Source organism: Ailuropoda melanoleuca, chromosome 1, assembly GCF_002007445.2.
Source record: "Ailuropoda melanoleuca isolate Jingjing chromosome 1, ASM200744v2, whole genome shotgun sequence".
In the NCBI taxonomy this organism is placed as follows: Eukaryota; Metazoa; Chordata; class Mammalia; order Carnivora; family Ursidae; genus Ailuropoda; species Ailuropoda melanoleuca.
The window spans coordinates 70,008,746-70,033,870 of NC_048218.1; the positions used below are offsets into that span (position 1 = coordinate 70,008,746).

Here is a 25,125-nt window from a genome sequence, read left to right on the forward strand (position 1 = left end):
TGTAGACAACAAACTGTTACTCATGTATCCTCTTTGGGCCACAAACTCTTCATGTACAAGAGAAAAAAAAGTATCTGTCCTTCTTACCTCAAACCATGAGGCTGGTTTAAGGATCAAAGGAGATAGATTTTTGAACTGTTGTTTAGCTTTAAAATGTAAAGGATTTGTATTGTATTTTATAATAAATCTGTTTTTAATACAAACGTGTCCTCCCAAACTCTTTGTATGAAATCAGCTTCAGAAAGATGGATGTCAATGTTTGCCCTGAGGTGTAGGGACCCTGCCCACCACTCCATACCCCTTCCCAGAAGGCCCAAACCACTCACTGTGCACACAAGGAGGGCTGGGCTCTCCCCTCTGGTTAATGCTACAACTGGGAGTAGGTCCCGCGGATAATGCACAAGTAGGTAATCAAGAGGTGACTGCACAAGACCCTCGCTCCCTCGGCCCCTCCTACTTCCCTCCCACCGGGGCCCCCCACAGAGACCAGGGGCAAACTCTTCAGTGTATGTAGATCCTGTCGGACACCGCTCCGGGCAAGTGGGTCATGATCTGCATTCGAAGCCACCAGTAGTAGTCCATGGGGTGGTAGCGAGTGTAGGGGCTGGCGGACGTCAGAGCGTGGGTGACCGCATTGATGACGGGGGATGTGTCTGTGGAGCCACTGTTACAGTAGGTCTCCATCTTGGCGATCTTCTCGTCAAAGTACTTCCTGCCATAGTCCTTGCGCACCACCTCAGGCAGCTCGTCCCACATCTTATCGGCGATGGCCTGGATACGCTCAGGGCTATAGAGGCTGGTGGCAGCGATGAAGTTGCCAGGTTCCACCACGCTGACCTTCACGCCCCGCGAGTGCATCTCGTAGCGCAGGCAGTCAGAGAAGGCCTCCACCCCGAACTTGGTGATGCAGTAGGGGGAGCGGGCCGGGTTGGCCATGCGGCCTAGCATGCTGCTGATGTTGACGACGCGGCCTACAGAGGAAGACAGAAAACCCCTGCTCAGGAGGCACTGACTGGTCGGGAAGAGGGCCTGGGGCCCGGCAGGCTTCCAGAGGCCTGGCTGGAACCTGGTCTCCTGGCCCTGACACCTGTTTCGATGCCCAAATGACCCAGGAGCAGGGAGCCTTCTAATTCAAAATCAAGGCCAGCTCAGGCCCACATGTCCAGATCAACCTCCCTGATTTTCCCTGACTGTGCCAGGCGGGACAAGGGGAAGAGAAATGAGCAGGCCTGCACATAGGAGGGCACAGTACAATGGGTAGATTCCTAGCACCGGCCAGGGCTCTAGCTGCACGCAGGCCGGGCCAGGGTTCTCAACCTGATTTCAGGGCTAGGACAGGGGGACAGAGTCTTCGGCACTGGAAGAGAGTGGTGACCTCAAGAGGCTTTCCCACAGGCCCAGCCTCGGGTAGTGGGATGGAAGCAGCCCATCCAACTAAGCCCACGCAGAGCTAGGACGTGTTTGTCCCGGGAGTGCCCTCAGCAAGTTAAGGCACAGCCCCATCCTGGGCGCCGTGGGAAGGCATCCTTCAGAAACCTCCAAGTTGGAAGTCACTGAAGGGTTGGGGTTTTCTTCTAAAATCCCACAGCTGTTCTCTGGGTTTATCCTATCACCGCTGAAACTCTGGGATAGATCGTATGGCTCATCCCCTTTTCGCCATCATTGTTGGCTCTCTAGGGAGAACATCTAAATCAGGGACTTCTTTGGCTACCTAACACGGTGTGTTTCGTCTGTTTTCCAAATTTCTAATCTTGATTATTATTATTACTATAGTTTATACTCTACCACACGGTCTTATTTTTTAACTGTGGCATAGTAGCCCATAGAACGGATATACCAAAATTGACCTAACCACACCTCTCTTGATAGTTGATGTGTGTACACAGAGCTCTGTGCACAAGGGTAGTTATTTCTGTAAATTAAGTTCCCAGAGTGTGATGACTGATGTAATCTTTTAGCCTTTGAGCCTGCTACCTCTCAGCTGCCCTCCTTTCTGAAAACCACACATCCCCTTCCACCTGGCTGGCCACAACACCTCCACCTACCACCATCCACGAGACCTGCACGGCCCCTGAGAGTCATGTGCTCAGCCTCACTGGGGCAGGGAGGCTGGATCTGCTGAGACCTCTTTCCACTTTCAGCAAAGATGAAAAGGTGGGACATGAGGAAATTCCTTTCCAACTCACCTTTGGCCCTTCGGATGAGGGGGAGAAAGGATTTCGTCATCCGCACCGTGCCCCAGAGGTTCACTTCCGCCACTTCCTTGTAGGTCTCCATGCTGGTGAACTCCACCTCTCCGAAAGTTGAGATGCCCGCATTGTTAACTAGGCCCCACAGGCCTGGACAGGATGGGACAGAACCACGGTCACCACGCAGGCTTGGCCTCAGACACCACCGATCAGCCTGCAGCCCATGCCCCTCCTCGCTTTTGTCCCTTTTCCCCAAAACCTGCCACTTCTTGTCAAAGGCTCTCAGGACACTTTCACCAAGAACAACAGGAGACGGGGAGGCCTACGGTGCTGGCTGTGACCCTCCCTTAAGTCTCAAACATCTAATTACCATTTTGCTCCTACCTGCATGGACTCTGGGCCCACCGTGACCCAGCCCTGCCAGGTGTCTGCAGCCTGGGGTCTCACCTCAGCTCACTCCCTTCCACCAGCTCTGTGCAGTCACCTGCCCGAAGCCTGCACTGCACATTCATTCCTGCCTCCCCACCTTCGCTTGCCTTCGACCTCCAACCAGAAGCCAGGAGAACCTCAAGCGTCTTCCAGGCCAAGGAGGATCAAGGAGGGGATCCAGTGTCCAAGGTCTCACAGCAGTTAGAGGCTCAGCTAAGACTTGACCTTGGGGGGGAGCCCCAGTCCTGGTCCATCCTGAGACTGACCTTCCTCTCTCTGAAACATGCACTGCTTGCTGGTGATCACTGGTGAGGCCCACGGCCCACGTGTACACACCAGGTCAAGAACAGCCCTCAGCCTTGTGTGGTCCCAGGCAGAGCAGAGTTGGAGCAAACATACACCCTCTGAGTGACTCGGGTTGGCTGTTCCCTGTACTATCAGCTAGGGGACAGCGGGCTTCCGCAGACGCGGGAAGCACTGGTGCTAGAAGGATCCTTGGAGCTCTGACTGCTACTTTTACAGCCAGCGAAGCAGAGGCCCTGAGGAGGAGGAGGGCTTCAGCGTGCCCAGCAAGTCAGAGGCAGAGCTGAACGAGGGAAGGAGGCACCGAGGAGACAGCCTTGCTTTGCTGGGCCTCTGAGTTCCGTCTGTGGGGTGTGAGGACGGCATGGGCTGCAGCCTCGGGGCAGAGATGTCCTCCTGCCTGTGGGAACCCTGGCCCCGCTTTGCTTTCCAAGTTAATCATGGAAATGAGTTTGTATAAATGACAGAGTAATTGGTCTCGAGCTGCTTTCCTTCCGTGTTACCCAAATTAAAGCTTCAACTGACCTCTGCTGCCTTCTTCAATTACGGAGAATTAAGGACATTTATTAGGGAAGGAAATTGCTGGTTAACAAAGTGCTCATGAGGCTCTCATTCCCACTCCCCATAGCGGCTGAGCTGAAGCCTCAAGCCCTCGGGTCTCACAGTGACCTCGCGGTGACGCGGCCACTACAGCCCCACCCCGCAGAACTCCTTGGGGGTCCACACCCCTCTCTTCTTCCCAGGAAGAGCAGAAGGCCTCCCTCCACCTGCCAAGGCTGCCACGTCACCCTCCACCTTCCAAACCAGAAGCCATCACTCCTTGTTCCTTTTTTATGCAACTTCAACCCCGCCCTCGCCCCTGGCTCCTCGCTCCAACGTTGTACACATTAGATGCTCGAGAAATGTTTCTCAGATGAATGAATGTCTACAAATACCATGTCCCATGATCCTAAAGAGCCTTCTCTTTACCACGTTACATCCTCACACCGCTGTCTGTTCTCCTTCCCACCACGACCGGGCTTCTGAGAACACGTGCCACACCCTTCAGACCCCATTTCCCTGCCATTCTGGGTCCCAGCCCTGCTGCTGCCCCACAGTATCTGGGGTGTGACANACATTAGATGCTCGAGAAATGTTTCTCAGATGAATGAATGTCTACAAATACCATGTCCCATGATCCTAAAGAACCTTCTCTTTACCACGTTACATCCTCACACCGCTGTCTGTTCTCCTTCCCACCACGACCGCGCTTCTGAGAACATGTGCCACACCCTTCAGACCCCATTTCCCTGCCATTCTGGGTCCCAGCCCTGCTGCTGCCCCACAGTATCTGGGGTGTGACATGCTAAGGATGCCACTGTCCCCCCTCATCCCTCGCTCCCATCTTCACCTCCCTCAACCTCTCCACAGCATGAGCACTACTCATGGTTCTTGACACTCACCCCTCCCTTGGCATTAATGACACCCAAGCATCTCTTCCTTCCTCCCCGACACCCTTCTTCTACCTGCCCCTAAAGACAGGCATCTGCCACCGTCCTGTCCTAGACCACCCTCTCTCAAATTACACTCAATCCCTAGGGAGCCTCGTCTTCTTTATGTTCATGAAATTTCCAGCTGCTTTCTATTTGATTCACGTGAGACAGTATCACACCTAAAACACACAGGTTTTTTTTTTTCCAGCTAAAAACTAATTACATCTGACACTGATATCCAAAAAAGTATAATTGAACTTGACCTGTGAAAGCACATTGCTCCTGGATTATAGCTCCACTGACTTGATAAGTAGTAACAGTTTGTGGACCGAGGAGCTCTCTGGAGTCCTCAGCCAACAGTCCAGATAAATTCACAATGAACATTCCTGCTGGTTCCGGGGGACAGCTGTTTTCCTACAACAGCCCCGGCGCATGACCACGTCAAGGGTTCCCGTGTACCCCTCGGACTCATGGCTCTCTCCCGACTTCAGTCTGCTCTTCCTGTTGGTCACTTTCACCTCAATGCCCCACAGGTCCCCAGCGCCCCCTCCCCACACCAGCAAGCGCCAGCTGCCCCAGCCTGAGCCTCTTCGCTAACAGACCCCTGGACACTCTCGCTTCCCCCCATCTGATGAGAACTGTTAATACTGCTGATCAAGATCAAAAGGACAGAGGCCAGGCCCTGAGCTAAGCACTCTGCGTGCATTCATTCCGATGCGAAGCTGTCCCACATCTGGAGAGGCAGGTGGGGCTCTGGGAGATTAGGCACCTTGCTCAGTGTCACTCAGTTAACAGGGGGACAGGATGGAATTTGGACCCAGGTCTGTGTGAAGACACAGCTCTCGTGCTCGACCCTGTGCTGCTGTTGGCTTCCTCTGCTGTGTCATAGAATCCGTGTCTTCTTTCCTCTCTCCACAGCATTAGTCTGGGTCCTTGTCGTCTCCATCCTGTATCACTGGAGGCACTTCTCCTGGGTCTCCCTGTCGCAGCCTCTGTCCTCCACCTCCGTCCTGGTCGGCCCTTCAGACGGACACTCCTCCTCCGTCAGTCACTTCCTACTCTGATGGTTCCCTCTCACAGGGGGTATGGGAGGCCTCCTTTGCCAGGCTTCTTGTTCTGCCTTCTGGAGCCTGAACAACTGGCCACTCCTCTGCCTTGTGCCCCCCCCCCGCCCTGCTCAGCGCCCCCATCCCTCAGCCTGAGGGCAGCTTTTGCTGATATTCTGCCCATGTTCCTGCAGCAGTCAGATCTGGGTGTGAGCCCTGGATATGTGAGCAGGGCACTCTTCCCACTTCACAGATAGGCAAGCTGAGGCCCACACAGGGGAAGGTACAAGCCCAAGGTCACACTTCTAGTAAGAGGTGAAGCCTACAGTCACTGCAGTCTTCTCACTCCCAGACTGAGGGTGTCCCAGATATAGGACAGGGTCTTCCCTATCCATGGCACAATGTCCCCAGTGTTCTGAAGAGGTCCTGCCATGAAGCCACCAACTTACATCTGGCTGGTATCCAACCACAAACTCCTCCAGCCGGGCCATCCCCTCACTGGTGCTCAGCACACTACCAAGCACACAGCAGGTACTAAATCAGTATCTCCTGCCTGGGAGGTTAAGTGATGGTTTCAAGATCAGGCCTGCCGGTTGGCTCTCTCAGCCTTTCGCTGGGGGGGTGGGGGGTAGTGCTGGCTCCAGGCTCCAAATGTCCATCCAGTCCCTCAGAGTTCTGCTGGCAGTGCAGGGGCCGGTGGCAGATGGCTCACCTGCTCTAATCAGACAATCCCCTTCATCTCACCCCCTGAGGCTGGCTTCCCTGTTCCATGCAGGCAGGATGAAAGGCACCAAACTTGCCATCAAAATATGCACTCCAATTGTCTCCTGGAAGGATCCTGCCTGGGTGGGGTGAGTCAGAAGTGGCCACCTGCTTAGGGACCACGAGCTGATCTGAAAGTTCTAGCAGGGCGCCACCTGGAGTTCAAAGACAGCATTGCCAAGAAGGGGAGAATTGCAGCGGCTTTACCAGGAAAGACAGCCCTGAGTGGGGCAGGGGTGGAGGCAGGGGTGGAGGCCACAGGGAAGAAAGAGAGGTGGAAGGAGAAGTGGGGAGAGAGAGACCTGGACAACCACATGTCTGACAAATTTCTCATCTTTTTCAGACCTAAAAAAAAAAATCTTCAAATTTTTATACAGAAAATGCAGTACCGTGTAAGGTCATGATGTGGTTTATCGATCCTCGCTGGAAGGTGTCATGTGGAAAAAAGCAGCAGGGGAAAGTTTATGCATCAGGGTGGTACTAGGGTTTGAGCTCAGTCCCAGGGCAGGGGTTCCGGATCTGCCCTGCCTTGCCTGTCAAGCGACCTGGCCGGACCCATACAAGTAATGGAGGTGGCTCTGTCCTGGCCGCAGGCAACCGGACCAGGGTCCTGAGCAGCCCCCAGCTCCGGAGCAGCCCTGCTCTGTGCTCAGGTCTACAGCAATGATTTCTTTCCGTGGGCATTTGAAATCACCACAAACCCTCAGGCTGCAATGAAGTGGCTTTATGGCGCTGCCTGCAGCTGTTTTCCTGCCTAATCGCTGATGAAGGCGGGCGGGAGAAGGAGTTACCACCGGGGAGGGGTGAGGCAGGCTGTACCCCTGAGCTGGTAATCATCCCAGTGGGGCCCATCCTGCCTTTTCTTAATGGGACAGGAGCCCTGGCTCTGCCTGTTAATTACAAAACAGATGTTCAGGGAGTTAGGGAACTCACGGGCCTCTCCTCCGAGAGCAGAGCACCCTGGGAATGGCCCGCTTTGGAGGTGGGGATGGCCCTGGGCTGACACGGTGACGCGTCAGAATGCAGCAGCATTATGGCTGTGTGATCCATGAATGGGGTCTCCTCCCCTCTCCTGAACAGAGCCCCTATCACCAAGGTCCCTCCACAGGCTGAACTCGGCTGAACACCCGAGTCCTTATGTTACTGGAATTCTCTGCAGCGTGTGACCCTGTCAGCTACTGGCCCTCAAACTTTCTGTTCCTTCAGCTTCTGGGAGCACAGTACCCAACCTCTTTGCCAGCAGCCTCTCCCCTTCTCTGGCCCCTGATTGCTCATGTTCCTTACATCTTCCCCACTCTAGCCTCACCTCCAGCCCTGGACGTCTGGTCTTCACCTGGACATTCCCGCAGGGCAACCCACGGACACTCACCATCCCTCACCCTGCTCCTCCAGTGGGGGGGCACCAGGCACCAGGAGAGGCGTCGTGCCCCGCCCTCACCCCCGCATGCCTCCATCACCAAGTCCAGCCAGCTGTGCCTTCCCGAATCTGACCTCTCCTCATGCCCAACACCCGCTGCCCCGTTCAGTACTCTTGCACTCATGCTCTCCCTCTAAACCCACCCTCCACACTGCTGCCCCAGTCCCCAGACTGACACATCACTCCCCTTGGGAAATCTACAGTGGTTGCCGGTGCCCTCAGGAGAGTGGCCTTGGCCCCTGGATGACCTCCGTCCTCAACCCCATTTACTGCCCCCACCTTCAGCAGACTTGACCGCTGACTTGTCCCCCAGCACACCCTGTGTGCTTCCCACCATTGCTCCTTCTCTCCCCTACTCCTGGAATGGCCTCTTCCTGCACCCTGCCACAATCTGCTCCCACGAACGGGCTCCCCACCCCACCCCACCCAGGACTGGGCTGTGTCCCTCTGCCGTGTGCTGCTTCCTGAGAGGGGGTGTGGAGATCATCTGGGCTAGCCTCCCAATGAACGGTGAGGTCCTTGGGAATAAGGACTGTGTCTTGGCCATCGCCGTGTCCCCAACACTTGGCCCACGTGGGAATTCAGTGAGCATTGTCTGAACTGACCTGCCCCCATGCTCATCTATTCACCAGTCCCAGAGATTTCGAAACCACCTCAGCTTTAGTTCCCATTACCTTATTGCATGGGCGTGTTTAATTTAACCCACTTCCTCCTGCGATGCAAGAGGAAGAGCTTCAAGAACAGGGAAAGCGGCCTTTGGCAGGATGCGGGCAAACAGGGGTAGCGTTTAGGAAAGGTGCCCTCGGAACGGCTGGTGCACTACCCCTGCTGCCCCAGCGGGCCCCCTACCTTTCTCAGGGTCCTCCAGGCTCGAGCGGACGGTCTCCACCACTTTCTCCACCTCCTCACTTTTGCAGACGTTCAGCTGGACAGTTCTTAATCGATCACTCTTCAAGCTGTCCAGCTCCTTGACGCCAGTATCTCCTTTGTCCTGGGGAGGAGCGAGAAGCTGCCTCAACTGCCTCCTTCCCCCCTGACCCCACCTCCAGTCAGAGGACCAGGGCCAAGGCCCTGCCAAAGCCTGGGGCTTACTAACAACTAACAACTGCGGGACGGGGTCTCTGGAGACCCACCGGGGCTGCTCAACCGCCAGGTGGTTCTTTTCAACCCCAGGACTGATGACATATCAAGCCAACCCGAGTGCCGCGGACACAAGCCCCCAAGGCCTCATTGGCAGGAGCCTTTCTCTAAGCAAAGGTTGCCAAGTCAGTACCTATCAGGGCTCAGCATTTGGGTGTCCGACAATGGGGAGGGAGGGACTTGGGAATGAAGCACATGCCAGCCTCTCAAGCCCTGCCCGCAGCTGCCCGCGTGGGTATGGGGGTAAGCCGGGCTGGCCAGATGCTCAGATGTTCAAGCTAGTCGTCAGGATCTCCCAATTGTTTAAGTGTTGGCAACCTACTCAAATAAAAATAGATAAATACACACACACACACACACACACGCACACACTGTGTAGGCCAACACACATCCACAGGCTGCATGCGACTAGAGGGCTGCCAGTTTGTCACCTCTGGTCTACGCCATGGGCCTGTCACCACCAAGATGGTCAGAGGCCAGAGCAGGCCCTCGGTCGCTCCCAGGCTTTGTGCCCTCAGGTGCAGCCCTTACCAGGTGTTCAGAATTAAGGACCTCACCACCTGTCCCGACCTGCTCAGGTTAATGGAATGAGGGAGTCATCTCTATTAAAAACCTGTTCAACTACAAAGTGCTATGTAAATCCAGGTATTATTAAACATGAGAAAGGGTCACTCCCTCGGCAAACATTCCTTGGGCCTCCATCCTGTTGCGGCACTGCCCTAAGAACTGGAGACACAAAACTAAGTGACTCAGCCCCTGTGCTCAAGGAGGCACGTTCTCAGGAAGGGGGCACATGCGTAAGCGAACGGTATGGGCAGCATTTGCGGCGGGAAAGCTTGCAGTACGAGAGAGGCTGCCCAGAAGGCGGTTCGGCCGGGGCAGGCCTTTCAGGAGCAGTGACAGCCGAGGCCATGGACCAGAGGGGCCCTGGGGATGGGACATTTCAGGCAGAGGGAAGGCCTCTGCAGGCCGAGCAGAGGCATAGGGAAATGGTTGCACAGGAGGCTGGGGAGATGGGCGGGCGGGGGTCTTCTTGGGGCGCAGTGGTGAGCTACTGGAAGGCATGAATAAAACCCAGCAGCATTTACTGAGTGTTCACGTGCTTTCCACCGTGCGAAGCACTTGACAGGCATTTCTTGTTAGTCCGCACACCATGAGGCAAGTTCTATTACCATATTTCATCCATTCTACGACCCACATCTTTTCCACCTTAGGGATGAATTACAATGGATGTGAAAATCAAACACCATCAGTTATAATGTAATTGGCAGTGACTTTCTCAGTGGTGCAGGAAACAGGAAGGCATCTAGCAGGAGGACAGCAGGAGCTGCCAGGGGCTGAAGTGAGAAAGAAATGCCTACTCTCAGCCAAGGGTGTGCCTGGGATACACGTGGTATTGAAGCTAACCTCCCCAGCAAGGCCAAGAGTAGGAACCCTGAGGATGTCCGAATATGTCCACAGTGAAAGTTATCTAGGAATCAGGTGGAGCCTGGGAAGTGGTCTGAACCAGGAGAACCCTAACCCCAGAATGAGATGTTTGCATCATGCCATGTCAGAGAGACATAGGAGAGAACGATGAAGGGACTGTGTTAAATGGGGCCAGACGTGCTGGAGATAATCACTTTGGAGAGAGACTTGGGGAGAACATGAGAGTGAGGGAGCAGACTGGTCCCATGCCTCCCACAAAACAGAAGCAGGGCCAAGAAGTCAAATTCAGCCCAAGATGAAGAGTGACTTTCACCATCCAGAGATGGGGAGACTGCCCGGGAGGATTTCAGACAGTGAGGGCGGAGGTCAGGGTTGGGGCAGCAGGGGGACATGGTGCGGAGAAAACCCAGCAAAAGACAGGAGGTCAGGCTGATCCCAGCCCCGTGAAGATCTTTTCCACTCCGAAACAGTCACCCTCTACAGGCAGCCTCCCCAGTGGTCCTGAAAAGAAGCAACATGCGTGGCCCTCTGAGTCTCACCAGGCATGCCAGCTACACCCGGAGTCATGTGGGCACAGAGCAGCCAGGTGTGAGGCCCGGTTAGTCCAAGGCTTGGCTCTGAAACTCCCCGGAGGTGCCAACCTTCCCGGACAACACAGCAGGTGTTCCATCTACAGGCCTTGAGCTTCTGCGGCCGTTCCCACAGAGGGCCCGCCTGCAAAGATCTCCCCGGGATGACAGCTGCCAGTCCAGAGGAGGGAAGGGCTGGTGCCCACAGACACCAAGAAAACATGTGTCTTGTTTGAATGCGGTCATCATGCCGTGCCTCCTAGAATGCCCCTCAGAGTGGAGCCCAGGTGGTCTGAGCCCCTGAGGAGGTGCTGACGCCTACTTCCAAGAGGACAGACACCTGAGCGTCCTGTCCTCTTCCTGGACTTTCTGAGCCCTGCCTTTCAGCAACTCTCGGACTCCACACCAGACCTCTCCTTGAGCCTTGAGCCAGCACTGAGCTCATGCCCCGAAGTCCCCGGTCGGGGGCTCTTCACCCAGCTCGGGGCGCCCACGGGAACTCAGTTTGGTAGCGCAGCAGCTAAGAGGCTTTCCTCAGAGGAAACCGGGGGTTCATCCCATGGCTCACAGCTTCAGGCTCAGCATGCAGGATCCCAGGAGAGAAGCCCAGCTCCTCCCCTCCCCTGACAGCTGTCCCCAGGAGCCCTCATGACCCTGAGCAGCCTCCTCGCCCTGCTCCTGACGGCCGCGTCGGGGCCGCACGCACTGTCGGTTTGCCCTCAGCTGTTCAGAGGAAACCTTTCCTGACCACCCTCAGCTCGGGGCTGCCCAGCACAGCAGCCGGTCCCCTTCCAGAGCCACCTGTTCTCAGTCCGAGGCCACGCTGCATGGGCCACACCGCCTCCGTGGCTCCAGGGTTTCTGTGCTCGTCTTCATCTGTCTTGCTGCTCGGGGACGAGCTTTCAGTCCTGCTGTGTTGGTGCCTCTGGAACCGGTTTACTGATAGACCTGCTTCTTTCATCATCCCTTTACATTTCATCTGCGAGCTCTCTCTTCTACTCCTGGATGAAATTTCGGCAGTTCTTGTAGTGTTTCCACACATTCTCAGATAATAGAGAGCCTCTTGGCTTGACTTTATTAAAGAGTCCAGTTCAGTCTACTATTCACGCAACTCCAGCACAGCCTGGTTTGAAAACCCAAGCTCTCAAGCTTGGACGCAATTCGAAGCCTGCCCTGACCCAGGCCTGGGGGAGTGTGGGAAGCCTGTGGGACGCCAGATGGGGTTGAAGACTGCCTTCCTCCCTATTTTTCTAGCTCCTCCTCACCTGTTTTTTAATCTCCGACCCCTCCAGGGTTGGATCCAGGGGCTGGCAAATTAGGGGGCAAGACTGTAGTCTTCTGAGGCTGGTAGTGTTGTCTGCTGTCGGTGCCCTGGGACAGCAGCTGCACGAGAGCTGGCCCTCCTTTCTTGGGGTGCTTCTGTGGGTTCTGCAGAGATCCCTCCACCAGATGCCTCCAGCTGGGCCTCTTCTCCCACAGCCCAGGCTTCAGTGAGGCACCCCTTTGGCGGGGGCCCCATGGCTACTCCTAGGAGGCTCACTGGATGGGCGCCCTTACGATGACTCCAAGAACTCTCCACCTCGTCCACATCAGGTCCAGGCCAGAGTGTCCAGCCAAGGCGGAAGGACAGCGCTCTCCTGGTGCAGCTCTCTCTGTTCTGCTTCTAGGTAAGCCACTCCAGCCTCATTCTTGGGCCTCTAGAATTCTTTTGGTAAATATTAACATACCATTCTGTGGCCTCAGACTCCGGGGCATAAGGTAAGCTCTCTCATAATTTTTTAAGTTTTTATTTTAATTCCAATTAGTTTACGTGCAGTGTTCTATTAGTTTCAGGGGTACAATACAGTGATTCCACACTTCCATACACCAGCCAGTGCTCATCGGGACAAGTGTGTCCCTTCACCCCATCCCCCGTTTCCACCATCCCCCCACCTCTCCCCTCTGGTGACCGTCAGCTTGTTCTCCATAGTTAAGGGTCTGTTTCTCCAAGTCGTATTCCTGAAGCCTACCTCACTGAGACCAGAGGGAAAATATCACGGCACAGTAACAACTCTGCCCAACCTCTCAGCCTTCTCCACCTCCATCTCTCACCCTACTGAGGCAGGTGATGGACTGAACCTGGTTTTACAGACTGTCCTGCCAGGTGGTCTAGCACCTCAAGGCCAGATAAGGACACTCAGCATGGGAAATGGAAGCATCTATCACACGCCCAAGAAAGAGTCAAGAGGAACAAGACTGGGGCCTTGTAAGAGTCACAGCAGGAGCAGTGGGGCAGCTAGCAAGGGAGAGGAAGAAAACCAAGAGAGCGGGGCGTCCCAAAGTCACGAAACAAAGGGTGACATGCAAGAGGTTTGTTTGGTTAAAGCTGCTGGTAGGTTCAGGATGATATGGTCTGAGAAGTGGCCAATCGATCCGGCACAATGGAGGCTGCTGGCGTCCTCGATGAAAGCTGTGTCAGAGGCATTGTGGGCGCCCCCTAGTCCAGCCCTGCCTTCTTTTCCCAGCTGGTCTCCTCTCACTCCATGAGGGCTCTAGGCTTCAGCTTCCTCAGCCTACTGATGGTGTCTAATATGCTATCAGCACCCACCACAGGGCACCCCTGTTTGTCCTCCCAGATGCCAGTGAGGTGCCACGTTGGCCTATCAAGCCTTTCCTTGCACCCAGAGAGAGGCAATCTGTCCCTTCTATGATACAAGATCTGCCCCCCAACTCCACTCTCACTGCACACCACTCTCCCCCCAACCCCCCCAACCTCACTGCAGCCATAGAGGCCCCCTGCTGTTCTCTAACACAAAGGCACACACGCTGCTTGGGGCTCTGCCTTGGCTGTCCCTTCTTACCCCTTCTACCTACAAGACTTGCTCCCTTACCCCTTACCTCCTTCCAATGTCACTTTCCCGGTAAGGTCTTTCTTTCCTCTTTAAAACCCAACACTTCCTCTACCACATTCACCCTCCATCTCCTTTTCCTGCTTTGTTTTCCTCCATAGCTTCACACCCCATAGGAAAGCAAGCTGCTTATTGATCTAAGTCCTTGTGTGTCTCCCCTCCCCCTTGTAATCTCCGCAAGGGCAAGAAGTCTTCACTGAGTTGGTATATGTTGTATCTCCAAAGCAGAACATTGCTGGCTCTTGTAGGTACTCAAGAGATATCTGTTGGATGAAAACACAAATAAACAGAGGGGAGGGGCCCAAAGCCCAATCCACATGGGTTGAAAGGCAAATGGGAAGTAAATAGGTGAAACTATCAAGTCCAAACAGCCCTCTGGGGGTGCAGAGAAATGAGCTAGCAGTGCACATGGGATGGGAGGTTGTCAGTGTGTGTGCGTGTGTGTGTGCGCGCGCGCACGTGCCAAAATGATCCAGCAGGGGCGCCTGGGCGGCACAGCGGTTGAGCGTCTGCCTTCGGCTCAGGGCGTGATACCGGCGTTATGGGATCGAGCCCCACATCGGGCTCTTCCTCTATGAGCCTGCTTCTTCCTCTCCCACTCCCCCTGCTTGTGTTCCCTCTCTCGCTGGCTGTCTCTATCTCTGTCGAATAAAGAAATTAAAAAATCTTTAAAAAAAAAATGAATCCAGCAGAGGGTGAGGAATTAATGATATGGGAAAGTAGAGACACCTGCTGGAGCCAAGCCCTTGCGTTGGCCCAAGGCACTGAGACCTGAAGCACAAGACGAGGGGTGAGTCTAAGTAAGAGCAGGCAGAGTTTTAGGGCACAAATGTAGCCAGAATCCACCGTGTGGCTTAACAACTCAGAAGCAGCCTGGAAGACTTTATCCATGGTCTCCAGTGGCTCTGACAGCTTTCTGATTTGCATCATTAATTCAAACCTCTAGTGACTTCTGCCTCCTCTAGTTTTTGACCAGCAAAGATACACCATGACACCAAAAGAGTCAATAAGTAACACCAACAGACATAATCTGGCAGTGACCCTGTCTGGTATTTTGAAGAAAACACCAATCACTAAATCAAGATCACTGCTATGGGCGTGGAAGGACGTCAACGCACCCAGTCCAACCCCCTTATTATACGTAAGGGGCTCGGGGAGGGGAGGGAAGGGGAAGTGTCTGCCTAGTCCCTGGGCTAGTGGCTGATATGGGACTAGAATCCCAGGCCCTGACTCTCTCTTACAGCCTCCTCTCCAGCACTCAGCAGCCTCTGCCCTGCGCCGTGGAGTCAGGATATAGTCCTTGCATCACTGGGACAAGCCCGCCTGTTGGCACAGGCACTGGAAACACGGAGAAGGAACTTCAAAGGCACGAACCATTCTGTGGCATCACAGCTCCTGCGAGGACCTGTTGAAGCAGGTCCACATTATGCAGAAAACCCAACTCCAAGCGTGCCCCACCCATCACCCCCAAATCCGTCCTGAGACAGGTGTTTGCATGCGTGTCAGAGGGAGTAGGCACTGGTGTCGCTTTGGGGAGCAACAGTTTGACAGATGTGAATGAAACCTAAAATCTGCACACCGTTCTACCCAGTATTTTCACATCTAGAAATTGTTCCTCAGAATTACTAATGAAAGCAAGCAAAGATATGTATAAGACTATTCGCTGTGGCTTTGAATAGAATAGCAAAAGTCACAAATAATGTACACACATACATTTCAGTTACTCCGGGGCAAGAAACTGCAGTAAAAAGACTTCACTTTTTTACATCATCCACTACTGTCTGGTTTGAATCTATTATAAATATATATAACTTTCATGATTCAAAAGAAGAAAAATTAAAGGGACAAATAAGCCCTCTCCGATCTGAATATATGTTCAAACTGTGGCAATGCAAATTACCTTATTATTTTTAGTTGTTTATATTACTGAAACTTTTACATTGAACAGTTATTGTTTTTACAGATATTAAACCTAGTATAAAAACAGTTCCTTATATGGATTCTTACTGCCTTCAAAATAAAGAAAAATATCTCATCTACAGAGCAGAGACAGCAGATTGTCCCAAACGCCCATTCTTCCCTTCTTCTACCGCGGAAGAACCCCCTGACTTTAAGCAGGGTACATAATGTCTCCGAATACGAACTAGCCAGGTAAGACCATGTGACTAAGTTCTGGTCAATAGAGTGAGAGTACAGGTTGCTCTATGGCAACTTCTGGGTCATTCATGCCTTTAAAGACCAGAGCATGCACTCACAACAGAAGAAATGTAAATTAAAACTGTACTGGGATTTACTTCTCACCTATCAAACTGGCAAAAATCAAAAGCTTAAAAGTACACTGTTGCTTGCTGGAATTGTGCAGAAACAGATACTCTCATACAGTACTGGTGGGAATGTAAAATTACACAGTCCCTACGAGCCAGTCAGGCACCTGAGAATGGCCCTGCAAATCTAAAGGATTTTCCTGCCTTTTCCTGCCCTATTCCCCGTTTGCCATTATAGGCTCTTCCTGAATCAATCTCTTGCACATTCTACCCTATTTTGGTATCTGCTTCTTGGAGGAACCAAGCTGACACAAGTTAGGAGTTTTGTGTTTGTGTTGGTATGAATGTAGCAATTCCGAAGCAATTGTGTGTGTATTATAGTATTAACCAAATGCATAAATATGTTGATAGAGCTGGGAATCAAGGTGCTAACAGCAGAAAAAAGAAGAAACAAATATGGAATGAGGGAAGCAAGGAAGAATGCTGTTGTGTTGAACAGGAATCGAAGGTCAATATAACCTCATGAATTGTGTGTGTGTGTGTGTGAGCGTGCGGTATTTACAGGAAATGCACGTAGGAGATAGATATAAATAAACACCATGTGTGCATGTATATCCGTGTGATTATTTGTACATCGTCTACCTCTGTCCACTGAGAGGGACAAAGAGCCAGATGTTGGTTTCTAAATTCTGTTCAAAGGAATCAGGTAAAAACATATCTACACAGAGACATGTATGTGAATATTCAGAGCTGCCTGATTCAGAATGGCCCCAAATCCAAACAGTTCATCAAAATAGCCATCAACTAGTGAATTCACTTTTTAAACGTAGTGTATCTATACAGTAGAATACTGTCCAGCAGTAACAAGGAGTGAACTACGATACTTTCTACAACATGGAGAAACTAAAAAACACGATGCCGGGTGAAGAGGCCGGGCCCGAAAGCCTGTGCGTGGTATGATTCCGTATATGAACAGTCCAGAAAAGGCCAATCTAAGGAGACAGAAATAGCGCTACCAGGCCCAGAGGTAGGTGTGGGGCTTCGGTGCAAACGGCCAAGAGGGAGATTTCGGAGCGATGGAAATGTTTGAGAAGTGGATTGTGGTGAGGTTGCACAACCCTCCAAATTGGAAGAACGTCCCCTCCTCCTTTCGCAGCCTCATGTTCCAGGGCTTCCCCTCAGACACCCTAAATGCCACTTGATGAATCTCAAAGGAGCCTCAGTCTCTACCTGGGACAGCATTACTCATTCTCCATGGCCCGGAACGAATGTCACCTCCTCTGTCACGCCAGGAGCAATCCCTTCCTTGTACGCGCTCTCATTAAACACCCCGCACAACTCTGGAAACCCTCCTCACTCTAACTGTTCCAGCTGTGTCTGTGCACGGCTGTCCTTCACCACTGGACGGCGAGCTCCTTAGAAGCAGGGACCGGGTAACGTTCTTCCACAGCACCTATCAAAGCGGCAGGCACATCACGAGCATTTGGCAAATGAATGAGTGAATGAGTGAATGAGCGCAGCTCTGCAGAACAAGTGAGACTGAAGTGAAGAGAAAAGGTAGGGGCTGTTTGAAGCAACAGATGACCCAGTTGTTAGGAAAGCAATTAAAAAACAACTACAAACCCTGGCCCAAGTCCTGGGTAGTCCTGGTATCAAATACTCAGCTTGAAGTAGGATTCTGGGAAGATGGTGGAGTGGGAAGCACAAGGAATCTCTCTCCCCACCTAGACAATAGTTCCCCACTATTTTGGAACTCTGGAGTCTGTTGAAGAGATGAAAGGCACCCAAATTGGAAAGGAAGAAGGAAAATTGTGTTTTCAGATGACATGATCTTCTATGTAGCATACCCTAAAGATTCCCCCCGAGAACTTATTGAAACTAATAAATGAATTCAGCAAAGTAGCAGGACACCAAGTCAACACAAAAATCAGTTGCATTTCTGTACACAAACAACAAACAATCTGAAAAGAAGATTACAAAAATAATCCCATTTATGATAGCATCAAAAAGAATAAAATACTTAGGAATTAACTTAACCAAGGAGGTAAAAGATGTGTACAATGAAACTATGAAACATTTCTGAAAGAAATTAAAGAAGGCATAAATAAATGGAAACACATCCCACATTCATGGACCAGAAGACGTAATATTGTTAAAATGCAGATACTACTGAAAGCAATCTACAGATTGCCATTCCTGTCAAAATCTTAATGATGTTTTCTGCAGAAAAACGCATCCTAAAATTCATAGGAAATCTCAAGGGACCCCAAAGAGCCAAAACAATCTTGAAAAAGAAGAAGAAACCTGGGTGATACAGACTTACTGATTTAAAATTTACCACAAAGCGGGGCGCCTGGGTGGCACAGCGGTTAAGCGTCTGCCTTCGGCTCAGGGCGTGATCCCGGCGTTCTGGGATCGCCCCACATCAGGCTCCTCCACTATGAGCCTGCTTCTTCCTCTCCCTCTCCCCCTGCTTGTGTTCCCTCTCTCACTGGCTGTCTCTATCTCTGTCAAATAAATAAATAAAATCTTTTAAAAAAAAAAAAGTGGTTAAGATGGCAGGGGCCCCTGGGTGGCTCAGTCGGTTAAGCATCCTAACTCTTCGGTCAGGTCATGATCTCAGGGTCATGATATCGAGCCCGCCATTGGGCTCTGCACCAGGTGCGGAGCCTGCTTAAGATTCTCTCTCTCGTGGGGTGCCTGGGTGGCTCAGTCATTAAGCGGCTGGTCATGATCTCAGGGTCCTGGGATCGAGCTCCGCATCGAGTCCTGCATCAGGCTCCCTGCTCAGCGGGAAGCCTGCTTCTCCCTCTCCCACTCCCCCTGCTGGTGTTCCCTCTCTCTCTCTGTGTCTCTCTCTGTGCAATAAATAAATAAAATCTTAAAAAAAAAAAAAAGATTCTCTCTCTCCCTCTCCCTCTGCCCCTCCTTAACCCATTCTTTCTCTCTCTCAAAAAAAAAAAAATGGTTAAGGTAAATTTTATGTTACGTGTATTTTACTACAATTTTTAAAACCCTACAAACAGTAACTATGTGTAAAGGACAATGGTGACAGACAGGACCCATCTCTTACCTTCATCAAGCAGCCAGCAAACACAAGGAAGCCTTTTGAATGCAGATGCTTGGCCAAGGAGAACCCAAATCCCGAGTCACAGCCTGTGACCAGGACAGCTTTGCTGCCAACCTGTTTAAGAAGGTCAGACCCCACATTAGGAACCCTGGAGCCTTAAGAGCATGGTGACCAAGCCTCCCCGGACAGTAATGATTAGTGTTTCCTGAGTGGGCCAGTCCTGGCCCTGCCCACCTGCCTCTAGCTGTTAGAGAAGCACCATAGTAGAGTGGAAAATGCTGGAGACTCAATCAGGAGACGAGGTTCCAACCCAAATTCTGCCACCAACTGACAATGTTACCTGGGGAGGTCATATCCCCCTTCTGGACCTCAGTTTCCTCATCTACAACCCCCATCATCACCACCCCCATCATCACGGTATTTATCATTTCTTACCATGTGCGAGTCACTGTGCACTCATTTTTCTTATTTAATACCCACAGTAACTCCACACAGTAAGCATGATTATTACGCCACGTTACAAGTGAGGAAACAGATATTTTCTAAATGCCCAAGGTAGTCAGTCTGTGGTAGAGCTGGAACTCAAACCAGGACTGAGAGAATCCAAAGTCTAAACTCTTAACCTCAAACTTCATCTGATGGCAGAAGTGGGGCGGCTGAGAGAGTGAGTAAGTGGTTCCGAGCATCCCAGAGGCACTGAAGCCCCGCTCTGAGGGTGGCCCAGGGCTGGGGACCCCTAGGGAAGGGCTGTGACCACCATAGCTGGGCTGCCACTCACCGGCTTCACCTCATCAGAATAAGCACGACGGCTGATAGGGACCAAAGAAGCAGAGTAAAACAGCAGCATGGGCCTGCAGGAGAAAAGGAAGCTGTGAGCAAAGGCTGTGCTCATCCCTGGACCTTGTTCCTGGGGCAAACAACTCAGAGGACCCTCAGCCACCAGTGTGCACCCCATTGCTCCCCACCCCAAGCCCCTGAGGACAATCTGCTGGTACTACTGAGGAAGATGGCCTCTTTCCTTCAGGCTTGCTAGGCTGGGACAAAGTCAGCCAACAGGTGCAGGGGCCATTTTTGCCACTGTGTAGGAATCGCCCTCCGGTGATACAGCTTTGTTAACAAAGCCTTCTGCAAATTCAATGTCTTCACCCCAAGGTTTTATTCTACTTCCTGATAGTTTTTTTCTTTCCTTTTTAAAAACGATGTTATTTATTTATTTGAGAGTGAGCGAGAGAAAGCATGAGTGGGGGGAGGAGCAAAGGGAGAGGGAGAAGCAGACTCCCCTTTGAGCAGGGAGCCCAATGCAGGACTCGATCCCAGGACCCTGAGATCAGGACCTGAGCCGAAGGCAGACGCTTAACCCACTGAGCCACCCAGGCGCCCCCTGATAGTTTTTTTCCAATTAAACTTTTATTTTGAAATAATTGTAGATGTCAAATGCAGTTAAGAAATAACACAGAGAGATGCCCTGTAACCTTTTACCCAATTTCCCCCAATGGTAACATTTTGCAAAACTAGAGCACCATATCACAATCAGGATATTGACACAGAGGCAGTGAAAATACAGAACATTTCCATCACCACAAGGATCCCTAATGTTACCCTTTTATAGTCACACCTGCTTCTGCCCCACCCCACATCCTCTTTAATCACCAATCTGTTCATCTCTATAATTTTGTCCTTTCAAGAATGTTATAAAAATGGAGTCACACAGTATATAACTTTTTGGGATTGCTTTTTCACTCAACATAATTCTCGGATTCATCCTGATTGTTACATATATCAGTAATTTGTTCTTTTTTTTAATTGCTAAATTGTATTCCATGGTGTGGGCATACCACAGGTCGTTTCACCATTCAACTGTTTTTGTTTGCTTCTTTTTGCTTTGCAGTGTGCTCCATGCCCAAACTCAACCCTGAGATCAAGAGTTGCAGGCTCTCCTGTCTGAGCCCACCAGGCTCCCTTCTTTTGTCCATATTCTAATTGTATTGTTTGTTCTTTCACTCTTGAGTTCTGAGAGTTCTTTACAGATTTTAGATGCTAGTCCTCTGTTACCAGCAGGATGCAATATTTTCTCCTCTTCTGCAAGCCGTCTTTTCCTCCTCTTCACAGGGACTTTCGCAGAGGGAACGTGTTTCATTTAGATGAGGTCTGATTTATGGGTCATGCTTTTTGTGTCAAGTTTTAGAACTCTTTGCCTCTCCCAGAACCCGAATATTTTCTCTTCTTTTTTTTCCTAAAGGTTTGATCGTTTTACGTTTTACATTTTAAGCCCATGATCCATTTTGAGTTTTGTATACGATGTGAGACTTAGGTCAAAGTTTATTGTTTTGCTTATGAATGTCCAATTGCTCCAGAACCATTTTTTGGGAAATGTTCTCTTTTCTGCCTTGAATTGCTTTTGCACCTTTGTCAAACATCAGTCAGGCATATTTGTGTGGGCTTATTTCTGGATTCTCTCTTATGTTTCATTGAGCTATGTGCTCTCATCTTATTTTTCCTTTTCAAAATTGTTTTTGCTATTCTATTTTCCTTGCCTATTCATATAAATTTTAGAACCATCTTGTCCTTATCTACAAAATTCTGACTGCGATTTTGATAGAAATTGTGCTAAACTCATATATCAATTTGGAGGAAACTGACATTTTTACATGTTTGAGTCCTTCAATCCCTGAACTTACTATGGGATCATTGATTTCTTTCATCATTTATTAAGATCATTGATTTCTTTCATCAGCACTGTATAGTTTTCTGCAGTACAAATCATGTACGTGCTTGTTGTATTTATACCTCCGTACCTCATTTTTTTGAGCATTTTAAATGGTATTGTTTTAAATTTTGATCCTGAGGTTCATTGCTGGGATATAAAAATACATTGATTTTTGTGTGTTATCTCAGTTCCTGGAGCACACCCATTGTATTGCTAAACTCTATTTGCTAATATTTTAAGAATTTTTGCATCTACATTCATGAATAATAATGGTATGCAGGTCTCTTTTTTTTTTTTTTTGGTATAGCCTTTGTCTGGCTTGGAAATCCAGGTAATACTACCTTCATAAACTAAACTGGGAAGTGTTACTGTAGGGTAGGGACGGGAGTTCCCGCTCCCTACTAGGTCTCCACTTCTACTCCCTGGCTGGGAGGGGTTGGAGTGCCTCACTATCGCCCCCCACATGCATGGGAATGTGTGGTGTCATTACTGCTGAGAGGCTGGCAAAGTCCTGACTCTCCCGGACTCCCACCCAAGAAGGCAGGGTGCCTGATTGCTGCTGGGTGAGAACAAAAGGCCTGGCCCGTCCTTGGCTTTCTGGGATGCCACCTCTGCTGGAGGGACTGGGGTACCTCACTGCAGCCTGGTGAACGTGGAAGTCGAGGCTCAGCACCCACTTTTGCAGGTGCAGGTAGGGATGGGGCCACGGCTTTTCCTGTGGTGTTTGGCTGGAGTACAGCAATTACTGTCTCAAGTTTTCTGTCTTGCTAGGCTGGTCTTTGGGCTAGAGAGAGCAGGCTTTCGCTGGGGCTTTTTGTCCTGAGCTCACTGGCATTTCTGGGTTGCCAGCCTCTTCAGCTCCAAGTGTGGGGAAGATGAAGAGGAAAGTAAACCTAAAGAGCTCATCACTGTGTTGTTTCTTGGACCCTGGGGTCCCTGGCTGATCCATCGTCTCTTCTCCATCTTCTAGAGCCTTGTTATGCTTGTTTTATATAACCTGGGGCTTTTAGTTGTATCCAATGGAAGGAATAGAGAAAAGTACATCTACTCCATCTTTCCAGAAGGAGGAGTACTGTTGAGTGTTTTTAAATCTATTTTTTAAAGATTTTATTTATTCATCTGAGACAGAGAGATACAGAGAGAGAGCATGAGCAGGGGAGAGGTTGGCATTTCTGAGCCACCCAGGCACCCCTTAATCTATTTTTTAAATTTTATTTATTTGAGACAAAAGACAGAGAGAGAAAGAGAGGGAGGACAGGCAGAGGGAGAGGAAGAAGCAGACTCCCCACTGAGCAGGAAGCCCAGAATGGGGCTCGACCTGGGGCTCGATCCCAGGACCCCAAGATCATGACCTGAACCAAAGGGAGATGCTTACCCAACTGAGCCACCCGGGTGCCCCAAAGTACTGTTAATTTTTAAATGAGTATTAAACCACAAACAATAAATGGAGGTGGCAGGAGCAGTTGAGCAGCTGGTAACGGGAGAGGAGGTAGGAGAGAAACTTTTTTTTTACTGTGTATTATTTTGTACCAGTTGAATTTTGTACTATGTGAATATATTACCTATTCAAAACATACAGTTTTAAAAATATTCATAAGTATGTGTTATCTAGGGATGCCTGGGTGGCTCAGTCGGTTAAGCGGCTGCCTCCGGCTCAGGTCACGATCTCAGGGTCCTGGGATCCAGCCCTGTGTCAAGCTCCTTGCCAGCAGCGGAGTCTGCTTCTCCTCCTTCCTCCGCCCCTCTTCCCCCTTGCGCTCTCTTTCTAATAAACACATTTTAAAAATCGTTAAAAAAATGTTTTAAAAAATGTGTTATCCAACATTCTTAAAGAACAATGGGTTCATTAGACGGAAACGAGGGTCCACTAGGAAAATCTGCCAAGGTAAACTCCTGTCCTTTTGAATTGCCACAGAAGAGTCTGTTTGGATTTTAAGTCCTGGTGCATGGTGGTCTTAAGTGTGAGCTGAATGGTATGGTTAGTAAACCCAAAGGTAGTTAAATGACTTTATTCAAAGAAAATCACTGTTTTCCCGAGACCCCAGGGGTTAAACTGCATGTCTCTTTTGACCAGATTATATGTGTTCTATGCCCACAAGTCCCCTTTGTACTATTTGATGCTTTAAAAAGTAACAGAAAGGTCACAGCAAGAGAAAGAATTTATTTCAAACTGACTTGCTGCCAGATTTTTTCTAATCTCCCTCCCTCTTCTCAAATATATGCCGGCTCAAACTTGACTCTCCTTGGGTGTAGGATAGCAAGTTCTAGTGCTCAACCCCAGCTGTCAATGGCTGGGTTCCTCCTCTCCCGAGAGCACAAGGCTCCACCCCTCCACACCCAACCTCTAAGAGGTAGAACCCTGACAAGGCGAGTGAGTGGAGCCGGCGTTAGCGGGGGGAAGGTCCAGCAACACCAGAGTACCCTCCCAGGGATAATTGGCTTCCCAGCCTCTCCCCGTGGCCACTGCAGACGCTGCAGGATCCCTAGCCTGGGGCTACTTCTCAGTCTGGAGGCTCCTTGGGAAGACCTCAGTACCTCAATTCTCTAACTTTAGTGGACAAGCATCTGGAAGCTTATTAAAATGCAGACTCCCAGGTCCCTGCCATTGACATTCTGATTCAGTTTTCTGAGGGGTCGAACCCCAAAGAGGCAGCAGCCCCATTCAGAGAAGAGCTCGCTGACTGCTGTCCTCAGCTAACAAGTGCAATTAGGTGGGGCAGAGAAGGTACAATCTGGCACTTTCCCCAAGGGCCTGTGGAAGAACCTCCTGGACCCAGAGTCCTGTCATCTAGGAACTTGCCAGGCCACATTTGAGATGTCATTTGAGATGATTAAAGCTGGCCAGGGCATTAATTCTGGCCTCTTCTCCATCTCACCTGTCTGTGTCTCTCCCACCATGAATCCGCAACAATAAGGAGTAACCCAGCTTTCTGTGGAGAGGAGTCGTGATGAAGTAATTGGACAGGCTGACTATAATAAGACGGGGTCTAGGAGGGCCAAATGTCAGTGACACAGTGCAGCCTGGGAGGAATACGGCCTCACACAGCAGCATATGCAAAAACAACAGAGTCTGGTCAACCATGAATCACAAGGGATGTCACTGCCAGCAGAATCTACGTGAACCAAGGCTGGAAGGGGTAAAGGAGCCCTTCCCCACTCTGCCCAGATCAGGCTCTCCTGGAGTATTACATGTCATGCCCAGGCAGGCAGAGCTGACCACTGGCCTTAGCCCAGCTGGTCTGTGTAACCAGGATCCGGGAGGTGGGGAATGCATCAGTAAGTCACCTCTCCCAGGGCAGGGCCAGAGCCTTCTACTGAAGCCAGAAACTCAAAATCCAAGGGCTGTGCAGAGCCAGTAACCAAGGCAGATTGTCAGGTCGGAGTCCTTCAAGTGAGCCAGGCTCCATTCCCCCTTCCGTGGGATGTGGCCTCTGTGGGAAG

At 50.8% G+C, this 25,125-nt stretch overlaps 1 protein-coding gene across 3 annotated transcripts in view; it reads right to left on the minus strand.

The window, feature by feature from the left end:
- Positions 1-141: 141 nt before the first annotated feature.
- The window catches only part of BDH1 (3-hydroxybutyrate dehydrogenase 1), a 39,807-nt gene continuing 14,823 nt past the window's right edge, over positions 142-25,125 (minus strand). For all 3 annotated transcript variants that reach the window (XM_034660711.1, XM_034660717.1, XM_011227734.3), the window contains 5 exons: positions 19,756-19,828; positions 18,981-19,091; positions 8,468-8,609; positions 2,187-2,339; positions 142-971 (listed from right to left, as the gene is read on the minus strand). In XM_034660711.1, coding sequence (XP_034516602.1) covers positions 502-971; positions 2,187-2,339; positions 8,468-8,609; positions 18,981-19,091; positions 19,756-19,828 — 949 coding nt within the window. In that variant the 3' untranslated portion in view covers positions 142-501. The remainder of the gene's footprint in view (positions 972-2,186; positions 2,340-8,467; positions 8,610-18,980; positions 19,092-19,755; positions 19,829-25,125) is intronic.